At 44.6% G+C, this 22994-nt stretch overlaps 1 protein-coding gene across 1 annotated transcript in view; it reads left to right on the top strand.

Annotated features, from left to right (window-relative positions):
- Window positions 1-14608, top strand: part of SDC3 (syndecan 3) — a 107067-nt gene extending 92459 nt beyond the window's left edge. The window contains exons 4-5 of the mRNA XM_081015449.1: window positions 3183-3450; window positions 6208-14608. Of these exons, the coding sequence (XP_080871575.1) occupies window positions 3183-3450; window positions 6208-6374 (435 nt within the window). The 3' untranslated portion in view covers window positions 6375-14608. The remainder of the gene's footprint in view (window positions 1-3182; window positions 3451-6207) is intronic.
- Window positions 14609-22994: the final 8386 nt, after the last annotated feature.

Genomic DNA, 22994 nt, shown 5'->3' on the forward strand with positions numbered 1-22994 from the left:
CTGGCTCTCTCCACTCCTGGTCTAGCCCTCTTGCCGCTACATCCATGGTGGGGATGTTGCTGGACTTCCAAGTCCCATCAGCCCCAACCAGAAAGACAAATGGTCCAGGAACGTGGGAGTTGTTGTCCAACAACATTTGGAGGGTCAGTTGTTCCCCACCCTCTACACTACAACATCCTAGCTTACACACATGTACTTGTCACAAAAGGGTGTGGATTTTCACACACACACACTCATTCACACACCCCACCATAGATTCTTTGGGGACAGCTGTAGAAAGCTCTCCTAGTGCTTTCTTTACTAAACTTTATCTTTTTTTATTAAAAAAAAACCCAACAACAAACTTGAAACGTTGTTCCTGGCAAATGGAGGCAGTATCACCTCCACAATTCGCAGAAGGGATGAGCAAACTGCACTCTGTTTTTCCTGAAAACGAGAAGGAATCATTGCTCTGAAGCACAATTCATTTTAAAGGCTGGCTTGCCTTTCCAAAAAAGGAGTGGATCCACAGCAGATGTGGCACATGACTCACACAAGCCTTATCTTAACCCTTAGTGCCATTTCCCATGCATACATTCATAATATTATTATTAATTGTTGTTGGACTCCATTTCCCATCAGCCCCAGTCAGCATGGCTTTTGGCCATGGATGATGGGAGTTGTAGTCCAGTATCTGGAGGGCTTCCTACCCCAATCTTACACGGAGGCAGGCATGCCTACTCTAGGGGGCAGAGGCATCTTCAGCCCCCTCAATATTCCTTAGCAGGGGGCTGCACCCCACCCCCCAAATATTGAGGGGGTGGAAGAGGCCAAACTGTGGAGCCTTGCGCAGCATCAAATGCAGGCTCTTTCTGAGTGTGCATGAGAAGAACTATGGCCATTGAAGCTGTGTGGCATGGGCAAGGCCTCCTCACGACAACACACCTCCTCCCAGTGATAAGCGCATTGCTTGTGTGACATCACAGGTGCGCAATGCGTGTCGTGCATGCAATGTCACAGCTGTGCACTGCATGCCACGTGTGTGACATTGCACACGCCACTGAGCCCCCAGTCTTTGGCTCGAGGTGGTTCCTCTACACGGAAGCATCTTCCTTCCTTCCTTCCTGCCTGCCTGCCTGCCTGCCTGCCTGCCTGCCTGCCTTCCTTCCTCATGTTTCCAAATATCTATTTGTTAAAATGCTACTCTTGCTTTGAAATATCCTGTCTCCTGTACCTGAGATAGCTGATTCCTTCAGGGTTAACTTTTCTTGGGTCATTATGTTCACAGGACAACTTCTCTCTCTCTCATCAGATGCCCTGGATTCCTGACATGCAAAGCTTTATTTCAGGGGTGGGTGTGTCCAGAAGCCATTAGTCTCTGCCTCCCCCTGCCGGCCAATGTCTGTAACAGGCAGTTCCACACCATTCAAAAAATGCTCCCTGTGAAGATCCCTCACTTTGCCTCTTCTTATTTGCCCAGGATAATAATAAATCAGAAGAGCATGAGAGCGGCTTTGAGAGAGGATTCCAACCAGTTTTCTCATAAAAGTGCAGAGTCTGACTCAGAAAAAGCAGTGTGGGTGGTAGAATCTTCTTATGTTAAAGAACCACTGAATGATGAGGGCTGAAGGTGAAGTTATTATTTCAAAAAAAGTTTTCTAATTCATTCTCTGTCGTTTTTGGGGTTGTTCCCACATAGAGATGCCTATTGAATTGGCCTCTGCTAGATCCTGCTCTAGATTTTGCGGTTTCATGTAAGAGGAACGCAAAACAGGAAGCCTGCTTCTTCTGAGTCATACCATTCTGGCTGTCCAGGATTTCTGACAGTGTCTTTCCTAGCCCAAGCTGGAGATGCTAGGGACTGAGCCTGAGACCCTCTGCATTCAAAGCAGATTCTTCCCCACAGATTTATGGTCCTTTCCCTATTACTTCTGCCTCAGCAGAGAGCCAGCCTGGTGTAGTGGTTAAGAGTGGTGGACTCGTAATCTGGTGAACCGGGTTTGCTTCTCCGCTCCTCCACATGCAGCTGCTGGGTGACCTTGGGCTAGTCACACGTCTCTGAAGTCTCTCAGCCTCACTCACCTCACAGAGTGTTTGTTGTGGGGGAGGAAGGGAAAGGAGAATGTTAGCCGCTTTGAGAGCCCTTCGGGTAGTGATAAAGCGGGATATCAAATCCAAACTCTTCTTCTCTTCTTCTTATGAAGGCCTCTTTTGACCCAGACTTTCCCTGATTGCACCAGATTGCAACCTGTTCTATGTGCACGGATCCTTCCTATCTCATTTTATTTGCTTTTGTATGTTTTTATACCATGGCTTTTATGCTCTTAGGTTCTTTTAACGGATATTGTGCTTCTGTTGTACATAGTGTACACTGCTTAGACATCATTAAATGAAATATTTAGTGGTTTGGAAATGCTTCTAAATAATCAATTAGCAAACAAATTTCAGATTTATTAATAAGGCAACCAAGTACAGGTTGTAGCCAAACAGAAACATATTAGCATAAGCCAGGCATAGGCAAACATCTGGCTGGGTTTCCCCAGACACTCTGGGCGGCTTCCAACAAAATATTAAAATACAATAATCTATTAAACATTAAAAGGTTCCCTAAACAGGGCTGCCTTCAGATGTCTTCTAAAAGTCAGATAGTTGTTTATTGCTTTGACATCTGGTGGGAGGGCGTTCCACAGGGCGGGTGCCACTACTGAGAAGGCCCTCTGCCTGGTTCCCTGTAACTTGGCTTCTCGCAGGAAGGGAACCGCCAGAAGGCCCTCAGCGCTGGACCTCAGTGTCCGGGCAGAACGATGGGGTTGGAGACGCTCCTTCAGGTACACAGGGCCGAGGCCATTTAGGGCTTTAAAGGTCAACACCAACACTTTGAATTGTGCCTCGGAAACGTACTGGGAGCCAATGTAGGTTTTTCAAGACTGGTGTTATGTGGTCTCGGCGGCCACGCCCAGTCACAAGTCTAGCTGCCGCATTCTGGATTAGTTGTAGTTTCCAGGTCACCTAGAAAGGCAGCCCCACATAGAGCTCATTGCAGTAGTCCAAGCGAGAGATAACTCATGGGAGATGGAGTCCAGCAGCATCTGGAGGACCTTTGTCTCCCCATTCCTGCCATAGATGTGTCTTCTTTCTTGCTCCATGAAGGCAACGGAGCATCCCTTCTTTCCTCTCTCAGTCCTCTCTGTTCTCTCTCGCAGGGAGAGCCTCTGGATGCGACCCCTTCCATGTCAATGAATAACGAACTGGAAGTTCCCGTCAGCGGGGACTTTGAAATCCGTGAGGAGGAGGAGGTGGCAGCTCAGACGGAGCTCAGCAATGAAGTGGTTGCCCTGGTTACCCCAGCAGCCGGGCCCGTGCTGAGGAAGAATGCTGAGCCGGGGCTTGTAGACAATACAATAGAATCCGGAAACTCGGCTGCGCAGCTCCCCCAGAAAAACATCCTGGAAAGGAAAGAGGTCCTCATAGGTAGGTACTTATTTTGAGGTGAAATGGGTGTTTTAAATCAGGCCTGGGAAACTTTTGGCCCTCCAGATGTTGCTGAACTTCAGCTCCCATCATCCCCAACAAGCATGATCAATGGGCATGGATGATGGATGTTATAATCCAGCAAAATCTGGAGGACCAAAGGTTCCCCATACCTGTTTAAAATGGCTTTATAATTACATTTTACCGATTCTGTCTTGTAGGAATGGGTTTCCCAAGATTTGTGTCAGGATATTTACAACACACAAGATAAGATAAGCCCCAGCTCTGCCATCCTGTCTCCACTTTGGAACTGGCAAGGCCATTCATTAAGCGTCACGTACTGATAAAGGAGAGGGCTGTTTATACAGCTGGGTTCTTGTCATACATTGAGCTCAAGTGCTCAAGTTAATGCATTTTAGCTAATGGAGAAGGAAAAATGGGGATTTTGGGGCCCGTTTCAGACTGACTGCACAGTCAGATTTTAGATTTGGGAAACCCATTCCTACAGTCTTGGTATGCATTTTGCATATATATATATATATATATATATATATATATATATATATATCTCGTCTTTGAGCACAGGTTTTTTTTTTAAAAAAAGCAGGTTAGTTGTCTTTTGATGTTTTCTATCCCACCTTTATGCCATGGTGGAACCCAAGACAATGTAGATGTGGTTTCCTGGTGGTCAGTCAAATAAGTACTGAGCAGACCCAGACCTGTTTACCTTCAGCAAGGTGGTGGCCCCACGTTCCTTCAGGCCATATGTCTGACCATATGCTCACCACGTGACCCCAATTGCTTGCTTGCTTACCAATTCATTATTCGGCTTATTTCAATTCGGTCTTTTGGATGACAAAATGAAGAACGTTAAGAAGAGCCTTGCTGGGTGAGTTCACATGGCCTTTCCAGTCTAGCATTCTGTTCCCTGCAGCAGCCAATCAGATTATTCTAGGAAGCCCAGAAGCAGGGCATAAAGGCAATAGCCCTTCCTCACTGTTTGCAACCCCCTGAATGCTTCCAATTGCATTTTGTGTGTGTGTGTGCAATTGGAATGAAGGGGTTGTCATGCTGCCACTGGACTTGAAGGCTCCATTTAACAGTCACAGCTAAAAGCAGGTAATAGGTATCTTCCCCTCCATAGGTTTCTTTACAATCTGGTCTATGACTGCATTCATAGGACAGTTTATTTTGTTTCCCTGACATTTCCTGAACTGTTAATTTTTGCATTGTCGTTGAGCTTTCCAGAGACATAAAAACTGCTTGTGGAAATATAGTGGAATATAGCAAAAGTTTAGCACTCATTTCCAGGTTAATAACTTCCAGGGGAAAAAACAAACCAAACATTCATCCAGAAAAATCACGGGAGTAAAGGGACAGAATTTGGGGTGGTATACTGGTCTATAGTTCTTTTCAGTTTTTTTCCACGGGGGAACAAAAAACACACATATGTGGAAAAGAAGGGTGAGTGGCAAATGAAATTTAGTGTGACATGCTGGTATATCAATAAAAAAACCACCGTTCAATAACAGGTACTGCAGTGGAAAAGGAACACTGGAAGTCTCAGCATTAAGATCAGCAAAACTAAAGCAATATTTCCCACATCTGAATATAACTTACAAATGCAGTAGAGAAGGCTTTGACATGCTAGAATGGATTGTACCACTACTGATTGCAGTGTGTGTGTGTGTGTGTGTGTGTGTGTGTGTGTTGCCATTTTGAATGCTCCTCCCCTGCCCACTTTTTTAAAACAAACAAAACAAAACAAAACAAAACAAAACACTCTCCATGTAAATAGAAAATAGCATGCAGGAGGTGGTCTCGAATTCACTGAGAATCAAGGTATACCAGGGGAGCATTCTGGAATAGGACCCCCACTTTCCCCCCGAAATGGTGCTGCCTCAGATAGCGAGGGACCAAAAAGCTCAGTGTGTGAATATTCACACAGAAGGTTCCCCATTCAATCCCAGCCAGTTTTGAACAAGGACTGTAAATGTTACCTTTGTAGTTTCTACACACACCCACACCCACACCCATCTCTATCCTGCTATCCAGGCAAGTGAGTAATGGTCCAAGTTCAAGGACGCATTTCATTTCAACCTGACAAAGGGGCCCAAGGAGGGTGCAAAACAAGGCTGGTGAGGAGTGTAGCCCTGGGGGAGGAAGGGCATGGCCTCAGGAGAGGCTGATCTTCCTGGATCTGAGCTACTCCACCCCTGTCCTGGAGGAGGGGCACATCCTAATAATAATAATAATAATAATAATAATAATAATAATAATTTTATTTATATCCCGCCCTTCCCAGCCGAAGCTCAGAGCGGCTAACAACAGTAAAAGTAACACAGTTTACATAAAATCACAATCAATTACCGTATTTTTTGCTCTACAAGACTCACTTTTTCCCTCCTAAAAAGTAAGGGGAAATGTGCTTGCGTCTTATGGAGCGAATGCAGGCTGCACAGCTATCACAGAAGCCAGAACAGCAAGAGGGATTGCTGCTTTTACTGCCCAGCGATCCCTCTTGCTGTTCTGGCTTCTGAGTTTCAGAATATTTTTTTTCTTGTTTTCCTCGTCCAAAAACTAGGTGCGTCTTGTGGTCTGGTGCGTCTTATAGAGCGAAAAATACGGTGCCGGTAGTTGAAATATATACTAAAATCAATTCATTCTAAAATCAATTCAGCATCAAATTAATGGCAACCATTGGGCTACCTTTCTGAGATATTACTGACTCTGCATCTTTTGCTGTCTTCTTTACAGCTGTGATTGTGGGCGGGGTCGTTGGAGCTCTCTTTGCTGCCTTCCTGGTGATGCTGCTAATCTACCGGATGAAAAAGAAGGACGAGGGGAGCTATACCTTGGAGGAGCCAAAGCAGGCGAGTGTCACGTACCAAAAACCCGACAAGCAGGAGGAGTTCTATGCATAAATCAGTGCCTCGCCACCTCTTTTTCTGTCCCGATGCCGTCCTTTTTTTAAGAAACAGAAACAAAAAAGAAAAAAAATCTCTCTTATTATTCACCCAGCCTCTTTTCTCTCTCTTTCTAATCAAGTCTGTGAATTTTAACAAAGAAGCCTAGAAGAAACCGACAGTTTTTTTAAAAAAAGTATCATGTATGTTATTTGCTTTTAAAAAGGAAAGGGGAAGGTTGAATCAGAAAGCATCAGAGTGTGGAGCAAACAGTGAACTCCTGGCTGGATGAACGCTTGAGTTAGCACCTCTGCCAGGAACGGTCTCGATTCACACCTCCCTCAGGTCTAGAGCCTTGACTTCTTTTGTTTCAAATGAGGTGGTCCGTTTTGGTTTCTGGCACTTTGCAGCACTCTTCAAGGCGAGATCTTTTTTGACTCGACTGACTCCGCTTGACTACAAGTGCAAGGAGATGCAACATCTGATCATCCGGGCTGCTCACAGCTCCCTCCTGCAATCGGTCAGTTGCGATGGACATTTTAATTGCTTCATTGGAGATCTCGCATGGTCCACAGAGAGCACCTTTTCCCAGCTGTGCATTGTTTCCTTGCTGAGAGCACCTCCCTTCCTCCCATTCCTACTCACAACCACCACTTTGAAACTATCTCCCTACAGAAGGACCATCCTAGGCTTGCAGAGGTTTCTGGTTAAACCTTATGCCCAGATTCATTCAGCTGGCTTTCACTGTGACCTTGAAGACTCAACTTGCATGGTATTGCAAGCTCAGGCAGATGACCAAGAAACACTTTTCTAAGACATTATTTGTGGGAAAACAGGGATACGTGCGGAAAAGGCAAGCTTTTTCTGAAGTCTGTAGGAAATAGATAATGTGTCACACTTCTCAACCAGTGGTGTGGGTCATTTCCTTCTTTATAAGGGTATGGGGGAAAATGGGGGAAGGGAGAAGGACAACATGAGTCCATGATCTGCTGCAGCAGATCTTTGGTTCCATATAACTCTGTAAATAAATGGAAGTGGTAAAAAGTTAATAAACACCAGTGCTCAACTGTTGGGGTGAAACCTGCATCTCCAAAGCAGGAATTTGTAGGTCAGCATCAAGCTGGGGAGTGTGACATTTCACCCAAACCTTCCCTGTTAAAGCAGATGTCACATTTTCACTGGCAACGTAGGCGAGGGAATAGTGCCGACCCACAGATTGGCAGATGACCTATGGCCCAAATGCCACGGAGGGACCAAATGGATAAATTGGCGATTGAACTGTATGCAATAAAAAGGAAGGCAAGCAAAGACAAATGTTCACTCTTACATATCAGAAAGCCAAGGGTACTAAAAAAAACCCCAATATGGGTGGGGGAAATGCAACTGAAAACCACCAATGGATGATAAGGGTGTTTTATGCATCACTATTGCAAGATGCCAATATGTATTGGCAAATGCCCATTCAAATTGCATTGACTGAATGCTGTACACACACCTTGGCTGGAGCAGCAGGCCAGATGGTCACAGTTCAGAGATATATAAGTAAACAGGGGAAGATTCAGAGTTGAGCCACAAAGTTGCTACTGAGCTTGGCACATTGGATATACAAAGGAAAGCTGGGAACTCTGTTTAACTTTTCAAAAAGCAGGCTGGCAAAACCAGTAAAGGAAGTAGCAGAATGAACCTATGGCAACCTTTGCTAACCTGGTGCCCTCCAGGTGTTTTGGACAACAATTCCCATTGGCTGGGTGGGGATGATGGGAGCTGTTGTTTAAGACAGCTGACTTATAGCAGCAAAATACATTTAACTTAGGCTGTGATCATATCAACACTTCCCGGGGAGTATGCCCCCTTTAAGCCAATGGGACCTACTTCTGAGTTCATATGTATAGGGTTTGGGATTAGAGTGCGGCATGCATGCAGGTCCTGCCCACAATGTTCCCATGAGTGTTGGATATACCTCTGATTTTTACACATTTAGTGCAATCAGGATACCCCACTGAGATGTGTGTAGGGGATTCTAACCTTTGAGGATTCTAACTATTGGGGAAGGGCCATGGCTTTGTGGTAGAGCACCTTACTTGCATGCAGAAAGAAAGCCCCAGGTTCAGTCCCTGTCATTTCTGGGTAGGGATGAGGAGGACTCCCATCTGAAACCCCTGAAAGCTGCTGCCTGCCGCCATAGGCAATACTGAACTGGATGTACCAACCGTCCAACTCCATGTAAGGTATGTTCAAGCAAAACCTCATGCTCAGTGTGCAAAAGCTGGGAGAGGAGGGTGTGGGAGCAGGGCACACTGGGGATGTGGGGTGTGGTACCTGCCATTTGCTGCATCGTTTAAGCCAGGCATAGGCAAACTCGGCCCTCCAGATGTTTTGGGACTACAACTCCCATGATCCCTAGCTAACAGGACCAGTGGTCAGGGATGATGGGAATTGTAGTCAGAAAACAGCTGGAGGGCTGAAGGTTTAAGCCTTCAGGTGCTATTTTGAATATCTGAAGAGAACTGCTGCAATCTTAAGAATGCCTACTCAGTTCAGCGGGACCAATTCCCAGGTAAGTATGCAGGATGATAGATGCCAAGGAGAAAAAAAAATTGTTCTAGAAACAATTTGGGGGGGGGTTCAGGATGGGAAGCTGTGTAGCTGTCTGTTTCTGGAGGTTTTGATGGAGAAGTGCATCTATGAACAACAGCAAACAGATCATACCCCCCCACAGCAAACCACAGTGAGAGCAAAGTTGAGCCAACAATATTTTTGTTCTCTGTGTTAAGGCAAAAAAGGGGGGGCAAGGGGGGGAGCAAGAGTACATTGGAATCCCTCCCTCGATTTTGAAATTAAAGGTAACCCAAGGTGCAGATATGTCAACCCCAACCCACCATCAATATTGCCATTACACTAATCAACAATGGGAGGGGAATGAGGTTGGCAGTTTGCCTTCATGTAGGAATTGGTTCCAAAGAGTCAAGTTGCCTGTCTTGCTTACTCGTAGCGAGCACTGTGCTGCCTTGGTGCGTGTGAATAAGGGGGGCTGGTCTCCCATTCAGAAAACTTTGAAAATGTCACCCATGTGCTGAAGGAACTGGCTTCATGGTAGATTCTCAGGTTGTGCAATGAATAACCATAATTCATTCCAGCCTAGCTGAACCAGCAGATCTTGGCAATAACCTTCCGATCCTATTATTCTATTACAGCTACAAATCTCATTGTTCATGTTTCTTCTGGTCAGCTTAGCACTAGCCAATACAGTGCTCTCCAAATGCTGCCTGACTATAACTCCCATTGGCCCCAGTCGGCATAGCCAATGGTCAGGGATGATGGGTGTTGTAGTCCAACAGCATTGGTTATATTTAGGTTATATTTCCTGCTGAATGTTAATATCTCAAAGGAAATGAAAACAGCATCATTGAGCTTTTGTGATTGAAACTACTAAATCAGTTTAGCCCAGCGGTAGCCAATTTGGTACATTCCAGATATTATTGGACTCCAGCTCCCATCATCACAAACCATTGTCAATGCTGGCAGAGGCCAATGGGAGTTGGAATTCAACATTTGGTGGGAACCACATTGGCTACTCTTGAGTTAGTTCCAACCCCCCATTAATTTCAGTGGGTTGTATCCAATGTCAATCATTCTTAGGGTAGACCCACTAAAATTAATGGGTATGACAAATTTCAGTCCATTAATTTCATTGGATGTACTCTGGGTAGAAGTGAGTTGGATCCAACCCAGTGCTTCCATGACTATTAATCTTGTCACTTTTCCTTTGAACTCCTGGGCGTCTTTAAAATTCTTCCAGCTTTACACCAATTATCCTCATGCATGCAGATTAGAAACTCTTGAGAAGCATCTATGTGTCTGGTTTCTAATGGTTTTTACACTGATTTCCAATGTAGTTACATGCATGATGACTCAGAAATAAGCCTCACTACATTCAAATGGGGCTCACTCCCAGATAATTGTGCCTAAAGACTTCAGCCTTTGTAATATATCCAAAGCACTGCAAGGTCCTACTGGTTTGCGTGCAGAAAAGGAGACAAAGTCTAAGTAACTGGCAGTAAAAGCCTGAAATCTCATGTGTGTGTGTGGGGGGGGGAAGATTAAAAAAATTCTCTTTAATATCTTGATTTTATTATGGAGTTCTCTTTTTATAAATGCAGAAACTAGGCAATGCTTTTGCTGTATCTGACACTTTGGGACTCTGGGTGAGTTTATGCATTGATGGATCTGAGTTTAACTTTGTTCCATGCGAGTTTTGATTCTTGGTACTCACACTCATGAAAAGGACATATTGCCATAACTCTGGAGTAGCAATACTCATCAGTAATCACTTTCAGTCTGATGCAGCTTTTTCTGTAGTTGTTTTTCTTTGTAAAAAATCTAGCGTCTCTTGGAAAACTGGAGAGGTTTATTAGGTCCTCCTAAAAGCCAATGAAGCAGCAGCTGTTTCCAAGGTATTGTCTTTCTTTCTAAGAGTATGCACATTCTATTAGGTGCCACTGTAGTGTTGTTTCCATAAGAAGCTAAGGCTGAACACAGCTGCACTTTAGCGACACCTAGTGACAGAAGGTGAGCATTACAACAGTTACTTTTTAAGGGGCAGGGGAGATGCCCTTATGTGTTTAATCCCAGAGAAACAGTGCATGTTTAAAAATAAGGATGCCTCTTAACGCAGGTAGCAATCAAAGACACACTTTGGTCATGGACACCAAACTTTGCTATCACCGCTGTTGTCCGACAACACGACAGGCCTATTTGCTGTGACAGAGTTAATGGAAATGATCCAACACAAAGTTCTAAAAATAATTTTCTACAGGTGTTGACTCCTTTACTACATAGAAAAGGGGATTCTTTGTAAATATAGAAACATGGCTGATTAGATTGGAGGAAGGAACTTCATCAATCTCTGTGACGGACTTATTGATTGATTGATTGATTCTCTGTGTGTTTACGCCGCAACACCGTGAAAACTCAGCTCAGTGAAATGAGGAAATTGAAACAAAAGTGATTTGTTACGGAAAGATGTCCTTTTTCTGAGTGTGCCACTGTGCCAGCATGGCCAATGGTCAGGGAGGATGTTAGCCTGAAAGGTACCTGGTTGGGGGAAGGCATTAAAAGATAAAGGAAGGCAATCCTTTGGAAGGCTGTGAAGCATGCCATTCTGCCTAGAGATCCACATAGTAGTCCCCATTCATTCTAATATACTCATTCAAACAGGAATGACTTCCTTCCCTGAAATGAAGAATGCAGATCTCAAGTGCTTTGTACATTGACGAGGACCTTCCTCCTTGAACAAAGGAGGGTGTATATTGTCATCAGTTCCTTGAGCAGCTAGAGCTTGCACTCCCTGGCTCATCAAAGACAAAAAGTGCATACCAGGAAATGTCTTCTTCACAAACATTCTACTGTAGGGGTAGGCAACAGGGTGTCATGCCAATATTGTTGGACTCCATCTCCCATCATTCCTGAGCATTGGCTGGAGCTAATGGAAGTTGGGAGTCCAACAACAACTGGAGATGCACCATTTTGCCTACCTTAGTTCTATGTGATCCTGATAGGTACATTAGAAATGGAATAAACATCAGCAGAAGCGACTCACAAATACCTGGAAGTGCTTCTCAAAAGTTGTTTATATAACATCTGAGCAATTTTAATGACCAAAGCACACACAGCTCATTGAACACTTTGGTCTGTCTTGGGACTACTGATTATGCTGTTAGCCTTTTTCTAAGGGCCAAAGTGAACAGGCAAAGGGAAACCGGAATTAAACCAGTCCAACATCCTGAATTCTTTCTGAGATTCTTCTGGCTTTGAAATAGTGGTCTGCAGTGTTCTGGTGCCTTTGCAATGTGGAGAAAAACGGATCCGTTCTCCACAATTTAGATGCTCTTTCTCAAAGCCTGCATCTATTGCAAAGACTGGGAACCTGCTTCCTTCCATGTGTTGTTGAACTATAAGCCACATCAGCTCCAGACAGCATGGTTAAGAGTCAAGGATAATGGGAGTTGTAGTCTAGCAACATCTGGAGGGCCAAAACTTACCCACCTCTGTTCTATTGCAAAGCAATTGTATTTCCCTAACTATCAAATATCTAAATAATGTTCTTACTGAAAACATAAAATATTCTTCTCCTGCAAATCCATTGACTTTCTGTGATGAAGGTTGATGGTTGTGCTACAGCCAGTGTTGCCAGCTCTTGTGTGCTTTTTGCCTTCTCCCCTCTTGATCCTTTATCTTGATCCTCTAGATACTGGCTGAAATTTTCCACTCAAAAATGATCTCTGCAACAAAGCATGATCTCCTTTCATCCCACTAACCAAAGTTAATTGGCAATTTTGCTCCACTTAAAGATTAATGGGACGCTCTCTTCTTCTAGCTTTAAGACTTCAAAAGGCCTTCAGTTTCTTGGGAAAGGTCACTACACTCCTATTACATAATGTTTTGCTTGAGTCTTACCAAGGGGCTTTGCTACAACCAACCACCTCCAGTTGGCAGAGGTTTGACTGTGGGGATGATGTGAATACGTTACGGTGTGTGTATGCATATGTGTGTATGTATATGTATGTAGTTAATGTATATATGTACATGTTTTTGTATGTACATATAGATACACACACAATATTAATTTAAAATGTGTACATAAGCAAGGAAGAACCCTGTTTATATTGGTGGGCACCAGGACATCTAAATTTTTCACAGACGCCCAGCCGAGCAGATGACTGACAAGGGTAGATGAAGCTCCAGTTCCTTTTCCAGGAGGTCAAAATCACTATTAAGATGCACAAGGACCTGTAACAAAATGTTGCAGTGTGGAGTGCTTCTGTTCAGGGTTCCAGCCAGACAGCTATGCACACTTCTACCCTACTCCCATTTTTCCTTTTCCAGCTCTCTGACTGTTAGCCAGCAGTGTTCAGTCTTTCTTGCTCATATCATTTCTCCATTTGTGTTCCCCTTCCCTAAATATTTCTTTGTACTTCTTCAAACTTTGGGGATTCCCCACCTCACCTGGTGGCTCAGTTAATGTTCATCTTGTGTTCCTAGATCTAAATCAATAAAGTTTGGAACATGAGGCAATTTTTTAAAAATGGTACCCCAACTTCATAATATCTATAAAAATAAAGATCATTTGTGGACCTTTTAATGATACACAAGTCTCTGCTTGAAGCATCTTCCTTAAAGTGCAAAGCTACACACGTCTATTGGGAAATAAATCCCGCTGAGTTTAGTGAGACTTGCTTCCACTAAGTAGGTGCAGGACAGCAGCCTAAATATGCCTCATGGCCAGGCCACATAATGAACCATATATAGGAGCCAAATCTCTCGCCCTTCAGATGTTGCTGGACTACAAATTCCATCATCCATGGCTGGCGCTAGTGTGGGTTGGAATCCAATGGAAGGTGAAAGGTTCTCTACTCCTGATATATCTGATTAAAGAAGCCTTCCTCAATCTGATGCCCTCAAGGTGTTATTGGACTCCCATCATCTCTGATCATTGGGCATGTTGGCTGGAGCTCATGAGAGTTGGAGTCCACCAAGCTTATCCAGAAGGTCATAACAGGTGCAAGCCCTTAGCGTTCAACTTTGAATACATTGTCATTGCCCCAAGATTTAGTGATGTCTGTGGGAGTTTCCTTGATTCTTTCCCCAAGGCCTCCAGAGCTGGAGTGTGGAGTGCCACAGATGCAGTGTTTATAGATGTGTTTGTGGCTGGGATCGAATATAATATCTTTACAATTGACAATCAAATCAGACTAAAAGCAAAAAAAGAGAGGGTGGTATCTGACTAAGTTACACTCGGAGTAGAGCCACCGAAATGAATGGACTTCAGCTAGTCTTGTCCATTCATTTTAATGGGCCTACTTTGAGTATGACAAGCTGCAATCCTAGCACCACTTAACCTGGGTGTAAGTCATTGAATTCACTAAAACTTACTTCTGGGTGAACTTGGCTAGGATTGCATCCTGAAGTCAGCTACAACTCCTTTTCTGTACACTGTTTTATAAAACTGCTTTTTTAAAATAATTGCCAGTGCAACAGCCTGCTTGCTAGAACAACCTCATTGTTTTCTGTGTCTTCAAAGGCAAAATCCGCCCCACTTGTCTTGTAAATAGGAACCCAACGTGTATAAAATTTCAATAAATAGATAAAAACAAAGCATTGATATCCACCCCCACCCCCCAAAAAAATTGCCTCCTGGAGTGTTTTGACAAGCAAATAGATACCTCTGCAAGTCTCTTATGGGAGCTACAAATCACGGGATAATGGAAAACTTTTAACGTTAGGCAAGATACCAAGTTGTGTACTATTCTGCTAACACGGGGGAGCAATGCATGTAAATATTTTTAAAGGTAAAACATGTCTTAAAATCATTTTTTTTTGTATGTACATAACTCTTCTAGAGTTTAGTACTGAAATTGCTATTTAGTGTCTGTTTTATGAATGGAGGGTGGGGAAGCAAATAATAATAAAAATAATAAAAATGTTTAATTGTTTTTGTCCAGAGTCGATGGCCAAAACCTTTAAAAAAATATTAAAAAATAATCTTTGCCAATGTAGCACTGTAATGGTAATGTCTATTTTTTTTATTACTCATGTGTTGTGCCCATTTATAAAAAGGAACAAAATAAACACAAATGTTCACATTGGAGTCTTTCCTTGAGTGTTTGTGTAGTAATTTGGGGAGCAAGACAAAAGATGTGTGGTTTATCCATTGTAGAGTGGACCACTATTCTGGGCAGTGGTGCCATTAGGGTGGGATTTCAGGGCACATGTCTAAGAATGGACAGATCAGTCTATTTTTCATGGTTTCTCATCCCTCCCCACCCTTAAGTTGAGTTCTCCACATTTCTGCACCTACTTGGTGGTTCTGGTGTGCTGTCATTTCCAATTGCCAACATTTAATAGCCTCGCAGCAACCAGAAGCTACACTATGGGGCACATTAAAGGACATGCTTTGGAAATATTGGCTAGCATTGCTTTTGGTGGAAGGGGCAAGTGACCCTGAGCTCTTTCAGGATTCAGGACTGAGGAATGTGGGAACCAAAGTTGGCTCTTCCATCTCATCCAATGCCCTTTTGGACTCTCATTGACTGTGGCTTGCACTCTTCCATCTTTTCCTGGGTTCGGCCTTCTTCCTCTTCTTCCTTTTCATCTCCAGCTTCTTCTCCCCTCCCGTTGGAAACAATGGGATGGAATTAAAGGGTGCCATTTCAAAGGCTACTGTGGTTTAATCTCCAGTTTGAGGGTTTGTCATGATACTGGGAAGGCGTTGCATTCTTTGCACACCCCTAATTCACTCACAGAACATGTGCTTTTTGATGCTGGTGAAATTGGAGCTCTGATGTCATTGAGAAGGACCACTGATGATTCTGTTGAAACAGGAGTAGGCGTGTAGGGATGGATGAATCCATCTGTTTCTGTTTCTGTTTTTCATCTTTCTCATTTTAATTTCAATGTCACATCCTTTCCACAACAGTCTGCATTGGAATAAACAAGTCATCACAGAAACCCATCAGTTTCTCCCAGCAACACACATTTTTCTATGCAATTTTTGCCTAATAAACACATTTTAACAAGCAATTTCCCCTAATATATACATTTTCTGCACACATTCAGGAGAAGTGAGAATTTTGAAGGGTGGCTATATTTTGACTTCCATGTTCTTACAGGATGTGCAAATTAGATAGGTTTGCATTACTACTTCTAAGCAATGTACAGTGGTACCTCAGGTTATAGATGCTTCAGGTTACAGACTCCTCTAACCTGGAAGTAGTACCTCGGGTTAAGAACTTTGCTTCAGGATGAGTACAGAAATCGTGCGACAGTGGCGTGGCAGCAGCGGGAGGCTCCATTAGCTAAAATGGTACCTCAGGTTAAGAACAGTTTCAGGTTAAGAACTGACCTCCAGAATGAATTAAGTTCTTAACCCGAGGTACTACTGTATACTGAAAATGCCTATCAAACTGAATTTCTTAGTGGGAAGGGAATCCAACATTGAAGTTCCCTCTCTAAAGTCGGAACTCTCAAGGAGATAGGGAGAAAGTGTTCTGTTGGCCTCTGGAATACCCTCTGGGGGGTCTATAGGTTTGCTGAGCCAGGCTGCAATCCTATGCACACTTGAGAGTCAGTGTGGTGTAGTGGTTAGAGTGTCAAACTAGAACCCAGGAGACCAGGGTTCAAATCCCAACGAGGTCAGCACCCAAGATTATTTGGGGGAAGCTTGACTGTTTACATTGGTATGATACAGTTGTAAATGTATGGTGCAGAGGGGGCCTCAGATATTCAGAAAACAGAATATGAAATGAAACACAGAAACTTTCCTTTTCAGAGGTCAAATCTCCATTGTTTTGCACTAAATACAAATGTGATGTATTTGCTCTCTGTTCCTCCATTCTTTAAAAGAACATTTTGTCATGGGACAGATTACTTTGAAATACCTGCTGTTGCCCCCACCCAAATTAGTCTAAGCTGTAGTCAACACCATTTCAATTGGCTGATCAGTTGTTCCTTGGTTCTGTCAGCAGAGGGAACAGTTTAGCCAGCTAAAGGAAGTTAACAAAGATGCAACCTTTTTCGCAGAATAGCCTAGTCAGGCAAAGGGAAGGAGAAGGAAACAATGGGGAATTTCGAGGAGGTAATATTAATTTAGGATTCCTCTTCTTGACTTTCTCAAGTCACCTGAATGAAAGGCAGGAACAACAACAACAACAACAACAACTTATTTATACCCCACCCATCTGGCTGGGTTTCCCCTGCCACTCTGGGCAGCTCCCAACAGAATATTGAAAACATGATAAAAGAGATAAACAAATACCTGACATTTAGAAGACATCTGAAGGCAGCCCTCTTTAGGGAAGTTTTTAATGACTGATGTGTTAATGTATTTTTAATCTTTGTTGGAAGCTGCCCACAGGGGCTAGGGAAACCCAGCCTGATGGGCAGAGTAATAATAATAATAATAATAATAATAATAATAATAATAATAATATCAAACATTAAAAACGTCCCTAAACAGGACTGCCTTCAGATGTCTTCTAAAATTCAGCTAGTTGTTTATTTAATTGACATCTGATGGGAGGGCGTTCCACAGGGCAGGCGCCACTACCGAGAAGGCCCTCTACCTGGTTCCCTGCAACCTCACTTCTCACAGTGAGGGAACCGCCAGAAGGCCCTCGGCGCTGGGTCTCAGGGTCTTGGCTGAACGATGGGGGTGGAGATGCTCCTTCAGGTACACTGGTGGGTCTGCACCCAAGAAAGGCTCCCACCTGCTGCAATCAGGATTCCCAGCTGAGGTGTGGGGCTTGGAGAGTGTCTTGCCTGAGGACCCTAAAAAATGCTGGAGTTGACACTGACTATACCAGGGGTGGAGGGACTAGTGGCCCTTCAGATTATGCTGGACGACAGCTCCTACTGCCCCAACCATTCACCATGCTTGCTGGGGCTGATGAGAATTGAGAGTCCTCCAATATCTGGAGGGCTAACAGGCCCCCTAACCCATGAGCTATATGGGCAAGTGATGTAACTTGGTAGAAAGGTGGTTCCCTATGTTCCATAATCTCCAAATTAAGTGGGAGGAGAAGAGAAACATTTGCTTCAGTGATAAGAGGGGAAAGATAGTGATGCCATTGTAGGGGCAGAGTTCTACATCCCTACTCCCACTGGCGGAGGAAGGGGGCTGCGGTGGGTGCGGTCTGTCCTGGGTGTCATCCTGGGTGTGTGTGTGATATCGCCACCCCGCCCTCCTGGGATGCTTTCCCTGCCCCCGCAGGTGCACAGCTAGCTCTGCCTCTGCTTACTCCCATAATGCCCTGGAACAATTCTGCACCCAGGGCAGTCTGCAAATGGTGAACCCACCTTTGCCATCCCCAGCCGTGTTCAGGAGCTCCATTTCACCCTGCCCCCTTGTGGCGTTTGCCTATTCTTTGGGGATACGTTTGTATTGGGGGAGAGAAAGGGTTAATAGGTTGACCAATAAGAAAGCCCGGAGGTGGAGCCTACCTGATTTTGAGGCTCAGCCCAGAGGTTTTGACAGTTATATCGGTTGGTTCTTTTTTGGGGGGGGGGGGAATAGAGGAGTCAGAGTGAGTTAGAGACAGGGACAAGACTGAGAGGGAATAGAGTGACAGTATTTCGAATATTTTTAAAAAACTTGTTTGTGTTTGAAATAAACTTTAATCTTCATTGTTAACTCTACCTGACTAAGACTCAGTACTTCACTGGGGAGCCCTGGGTTTCCCCCCACAAAGTTGGTGGCAGCGGAAGAATAAAGTAGTGGTGTACAGGTCAACAGTCCATGAAACGACCGGGGGCTCTGTACGAATGCCACACCCATTATTGCCGCAAACACCTGAAAGTTTATTTCAGTGGTTTCCATCTCAGAATCCATTAGTTTCCCTAGGGGCTGTGCCCCAAGTTCCACCAGCACAGAGGCTGGAAGTTTTCTTATACAGTGGTACCTCGGGTTACAGACGCTTCAGGTTACAGACACTTCAGGTTACAGATTCTGCTAACCCAGAAATAGTACCTCGGGTTAACAACTTTGCTTCAGGATGAGAACAGAAATCGGGTAGTGGCGGTGTGGTGGTAGCGGGAGGCCCCATTAGCTAAAGTGGTGTCTCAGGTTAAGAACAGTTTCAGGTTAAGAACGGATCTCAAGAATGAATTAAGTTCTTAACCAGAGATATCACTGTACTGAGTCAGATCACTGGTCCATCTACTTCAGTATAGTCTTGTCAGATGCTGCTGGTGGTTGCTCGTGAGTAACCAGGCAGGACTCCGACCTGTCTTTTACAGGTTTTATTGTGCAAACTATTTACAGTGCAGATCCACAAAGTTCATGTCCTTCTTAGTCACTTGCAGAATCCGGGAGTGCCCCCTTCCGGCTTTCCCCCCAACATAAGAACTTTGGCACCCCAAGCCTCTTCCTCCCCTCCTTGCATTTCACCCCTCTTTGCAAGCTGGGCGATGGAAGTGGCGTGCGTCCCTCCTTGCCAGCCTGGCGAGGTGAGGCACTGGGGCTGTCAGCAGCATCCTCGAGCCCTTTCCCCACTTGGCTGGCCCCTTCCCTCTCTTCTCCACTGGAGGTGTGGCTTTTCCCACCACTGGAAGAGGAACTGCTCCTCAGGTGTTTTGGAGGCTCTCTGTATCCCAACGACCCCTGCCTCCCTCCCCTGTTCCGATGGCAGTCCCATGACAGTCTGCACACAGACTGGCAACATCTATCCAGAGTTTCAGACAGGGTCCTCTCCCAGCCCTGCCTGGCAATGCCAGGGATTAAACCTTGGAAGTTCTGTGCACCAAGCAGATACTCTGCCACTAAGCTGTAGCCACAGGTTTCCAGCTGTGACCTAGAATTATATAGTTAAGGGTCTTTTAAAACTTATTTGCTGTTATGGGAGCAACCTTTCCTCCTTTTATTTCACACCTTTCCCCTCACACCCCCATGTTAATGAAAGAATCCTGTAGGAACACACAGCTCAAGATGTCCTGCCAGGGTGCTGCCTCCTTAACATGCTGTTTTATTCATGAAAAAAATAAATCCAAATTTGCTGTTTACTTTCTTGATTAGCATCCAGGTGCCTTATTTACATTTCGTCTGAAATTAATTCAGCTTGATTCTTTGAAATGCAAATGCCTGGAGCACTATCACTGAAGGAAAAGTGGTAGATTTGTCCTTTCAGAAGTGACGGTGCCTTACTATTTATAAGGAATTGGCGGTTCAAAAATTCACAGGTAAGTGCATTTAGAATTGTTTTCAAGCCCTGAAGGGGTGGGGGAGTGAAAATGTTGGTGTCAACTGAGGATGGAAATGCTCTTTTTTTAAACAACAACAACTAGAAATTTCCAGTTGCGGTGGTTGTCAACTCTACAGGTTTGGCTTCTGCAGAAGACAGACAGAGAAGTATATGTTTTAATCTCCCAACACCCATCAGCGGTGTGAATTTAAAAGCTGCTATATGTTCTCAAAATAGAACACTTAAGTTGGAATAATATTTGCTGCTGGTAACCTCCTGCAAACTCTTTCTCATTTGCTTCCATCTTGCAGCATAAATGGTTCCCAGGCAATGTAAGAACCTAAGTAGAGTCTTGCTGGTCCATCTAATTCTAGATGCCGTTATCCACACTGGCCAACCAGATGCCTCTTCTTAGTCCACAAGCAGGGCATGAATGTAATAGCCCTCTCCTGCAGTTGTTGCCAATCACCTGCCATTCGATGGCTGAAGGTTGCATACAGAATCATAGAGTTGTAAGGGACCCTGAGAATCATGTCATCCAACTCCCTGCAATGCAGGAATATGCACCTGTCTCAAACAGGGATCGAACCTGCAACCTTGGCATTATCAGCACCATGCTATCATGACAGGAGCCATTGCTGGACTTACCCTCCATGAATTTACCTAGCTTACCTTTGAAAGCCCTTTATCACTGTCGGCGAGTACATGCTCCTTTTACAGCTGCACCTTGAATTCCAGCTGGGGCAGCTATGATTCCTGCCTATCCCAGTGGAACTTGCAGTAAAGGTAAAGGTAAAGGTAAAGGTAAAGGGACCCCTGACCATTAGGTTCAATTGTGGCCGACTCTGGGGTTGTGGTGCTGGCTTTACTAGCCGAGGGAGCTGGTGTACAGCTTCCGGGTCATGTGGCCAGCATGACAAAGCCGCTTCTGGCGAACCAGGGCAGCTCATGGAAACGCCATTTACCTTTCCGCCGGAGCGGTACCTGTTTATCTACTTGCACTTTGATGTGCTTTCGAACTGCTAGGTTGGTAGGAGCAGGGACTGAGCAACGGGAGCTCACCCCATCGTGGGGATTCGAACCGCCGATTCTGATTGTCAAGCCCTAGGCTCTGTGGTTTAACCCACAGCGCCACTCGCGGTTAAATTCAGTGCTGTTAATGGGGATCGGTCCCAGTGTGGAACCAATCCCAACAGGCCTGGATGGGGTGCCAAATTTTTGAAGGCATCAAATTCAAGCTGTGCTTGCTGAGGAAGAACCAGAAGCATGCTTTAAGACCTTTCAGATTGTCTCTTTGCAATTGCAGCCAAATGCTAAGGATGCAAGAAGGCAGAGTTTTCTATTCTGCCCTGTGTTTGTCACATGCAGCAATGTTTCTGTTCCACTGCAATTCATCTCCCACCATTCTTTTACCCCTTCTTTCTTCATTGAAAGATAAATGTGACAATCCCCATCACCCACATTTGCCCATTCAGAAGGCTGCGTTCAGCTCTAAAATATAATAGCAAAGTTCAAACAAGCACTGAAGTGGTGCTGAAGTCTGAAAGTTGCTGATGTCAATATGAAGAAAAATGTTAACACAGGTTAAAGAAAGCGGCTGGAACAGTTGGTCCTGGGTGCCAAATGCAACTGTCCAGCCTCTCCTTCTGGCCCTCAGGACTTTCTCCAGTCCATTTCTCCTCTCCAAGCCACACCTCTCAAAGCGGCCTTTCTCCATACCCTCCTTGAGTGTTTTTGTGTGGCTCAGAATGGCTTAATGGCCAATCCCTCTTCCTGGGGAACTCTGAGAGCTGCAGCTCTGTGAGGGAAACAGGCATCTCCTAACAACTCTCCAAACCCTTAAGAAACTACAGTCTCTAGGATTTTTTGGGGGGGAACCATGACTGTTTAAAGTGCTGTAATACTGCTTTAAATGCATAGCACAAGTAGGACTACAGTGGATATAAGACAAAACCCTAGAGCATACAGCACTACTAAGACGGTCATTCCTGAGAATCAAAGTGAGCAGGCAAGCAGTGCTGGCCCATCCATGAGGCAGACTGAGGCAGTGGCCTCAGGCAGTGGAATTCAAGGGGCATCTCCATGGGCCTCCCCAGCCGCCGCCACCAGAGAAGCAAGGAGAAGGGGCTGAGGCAGCTTCTGGGTTCTGGTGAGATCTTGCAAATGTCCTGCAAGATCTTTCAAGAGGCCCTCAAGATTGTGTTGGAGATGATGTCTCGCAGGGGTCTCACGAGACCTTGTCAGAAGCCATGGCTATGTGACCCCAGTAAATGAGGCTTTGGTGGGGGTGGAGGGTGGTAATGACACGCAGGGCAGCACCTTCCTGTTTCGCCTCAGATGGTGAAATGAATCTCTCTGGTGGAATAAGCATCTACGCTAAAGGATTCCAAATCACGTACCATATCACAATGCTACCTGCAATGCACTTTGTGGAATGAGAAGGCAAGCAATAGGCTTTACAACAAAACAACACCACCACAAACTGGCTTATAAGTATAAAACCAAATTTACTAAAATAATAGCTAGAATAGAGATAGACTTATAATCATTCAAACAACAAACATACTAAGGTGCCATGTGCAAGACAAAGCCTGGAGATACTGTAAACATGGAGTGGATAGATGTACAACTCTATCTTAACAAGTTACATGTGCAGTAAACGTTATACAGACAGGATAAATTAGCCGTTCAACAAGTAGAGTAAGTCCAATCACAGAACGGCAACCCCATGCTGCCACAATGGCAATGGGTAGCACACCGGAGAATATGAAAACGTTTTTCAAAGCTGTTTTTCAAAGATTGAACTGGATGAGATGTTCTTCAATGGGTCTTGAGTTGGAAACACAAAGCCGTATGCATGGATCAATCACGGGAAAGCAAATCAAAGAAACCACCCTGGTGAGAA

The sequence above is a fragment of the Podarcis pityusensis genome, assembly GCF_964106645.2.
Source record: "Podarcis pityusensis genome assembly, chromosome: 8".
Classification (NCBI taxonomy): domain Eukaryota; kingdom Metazoa; phylum Chordata; class Lepidosauria; order Squamata; family Lacertidae; genus Podarcis; species Podarcis pityusensis.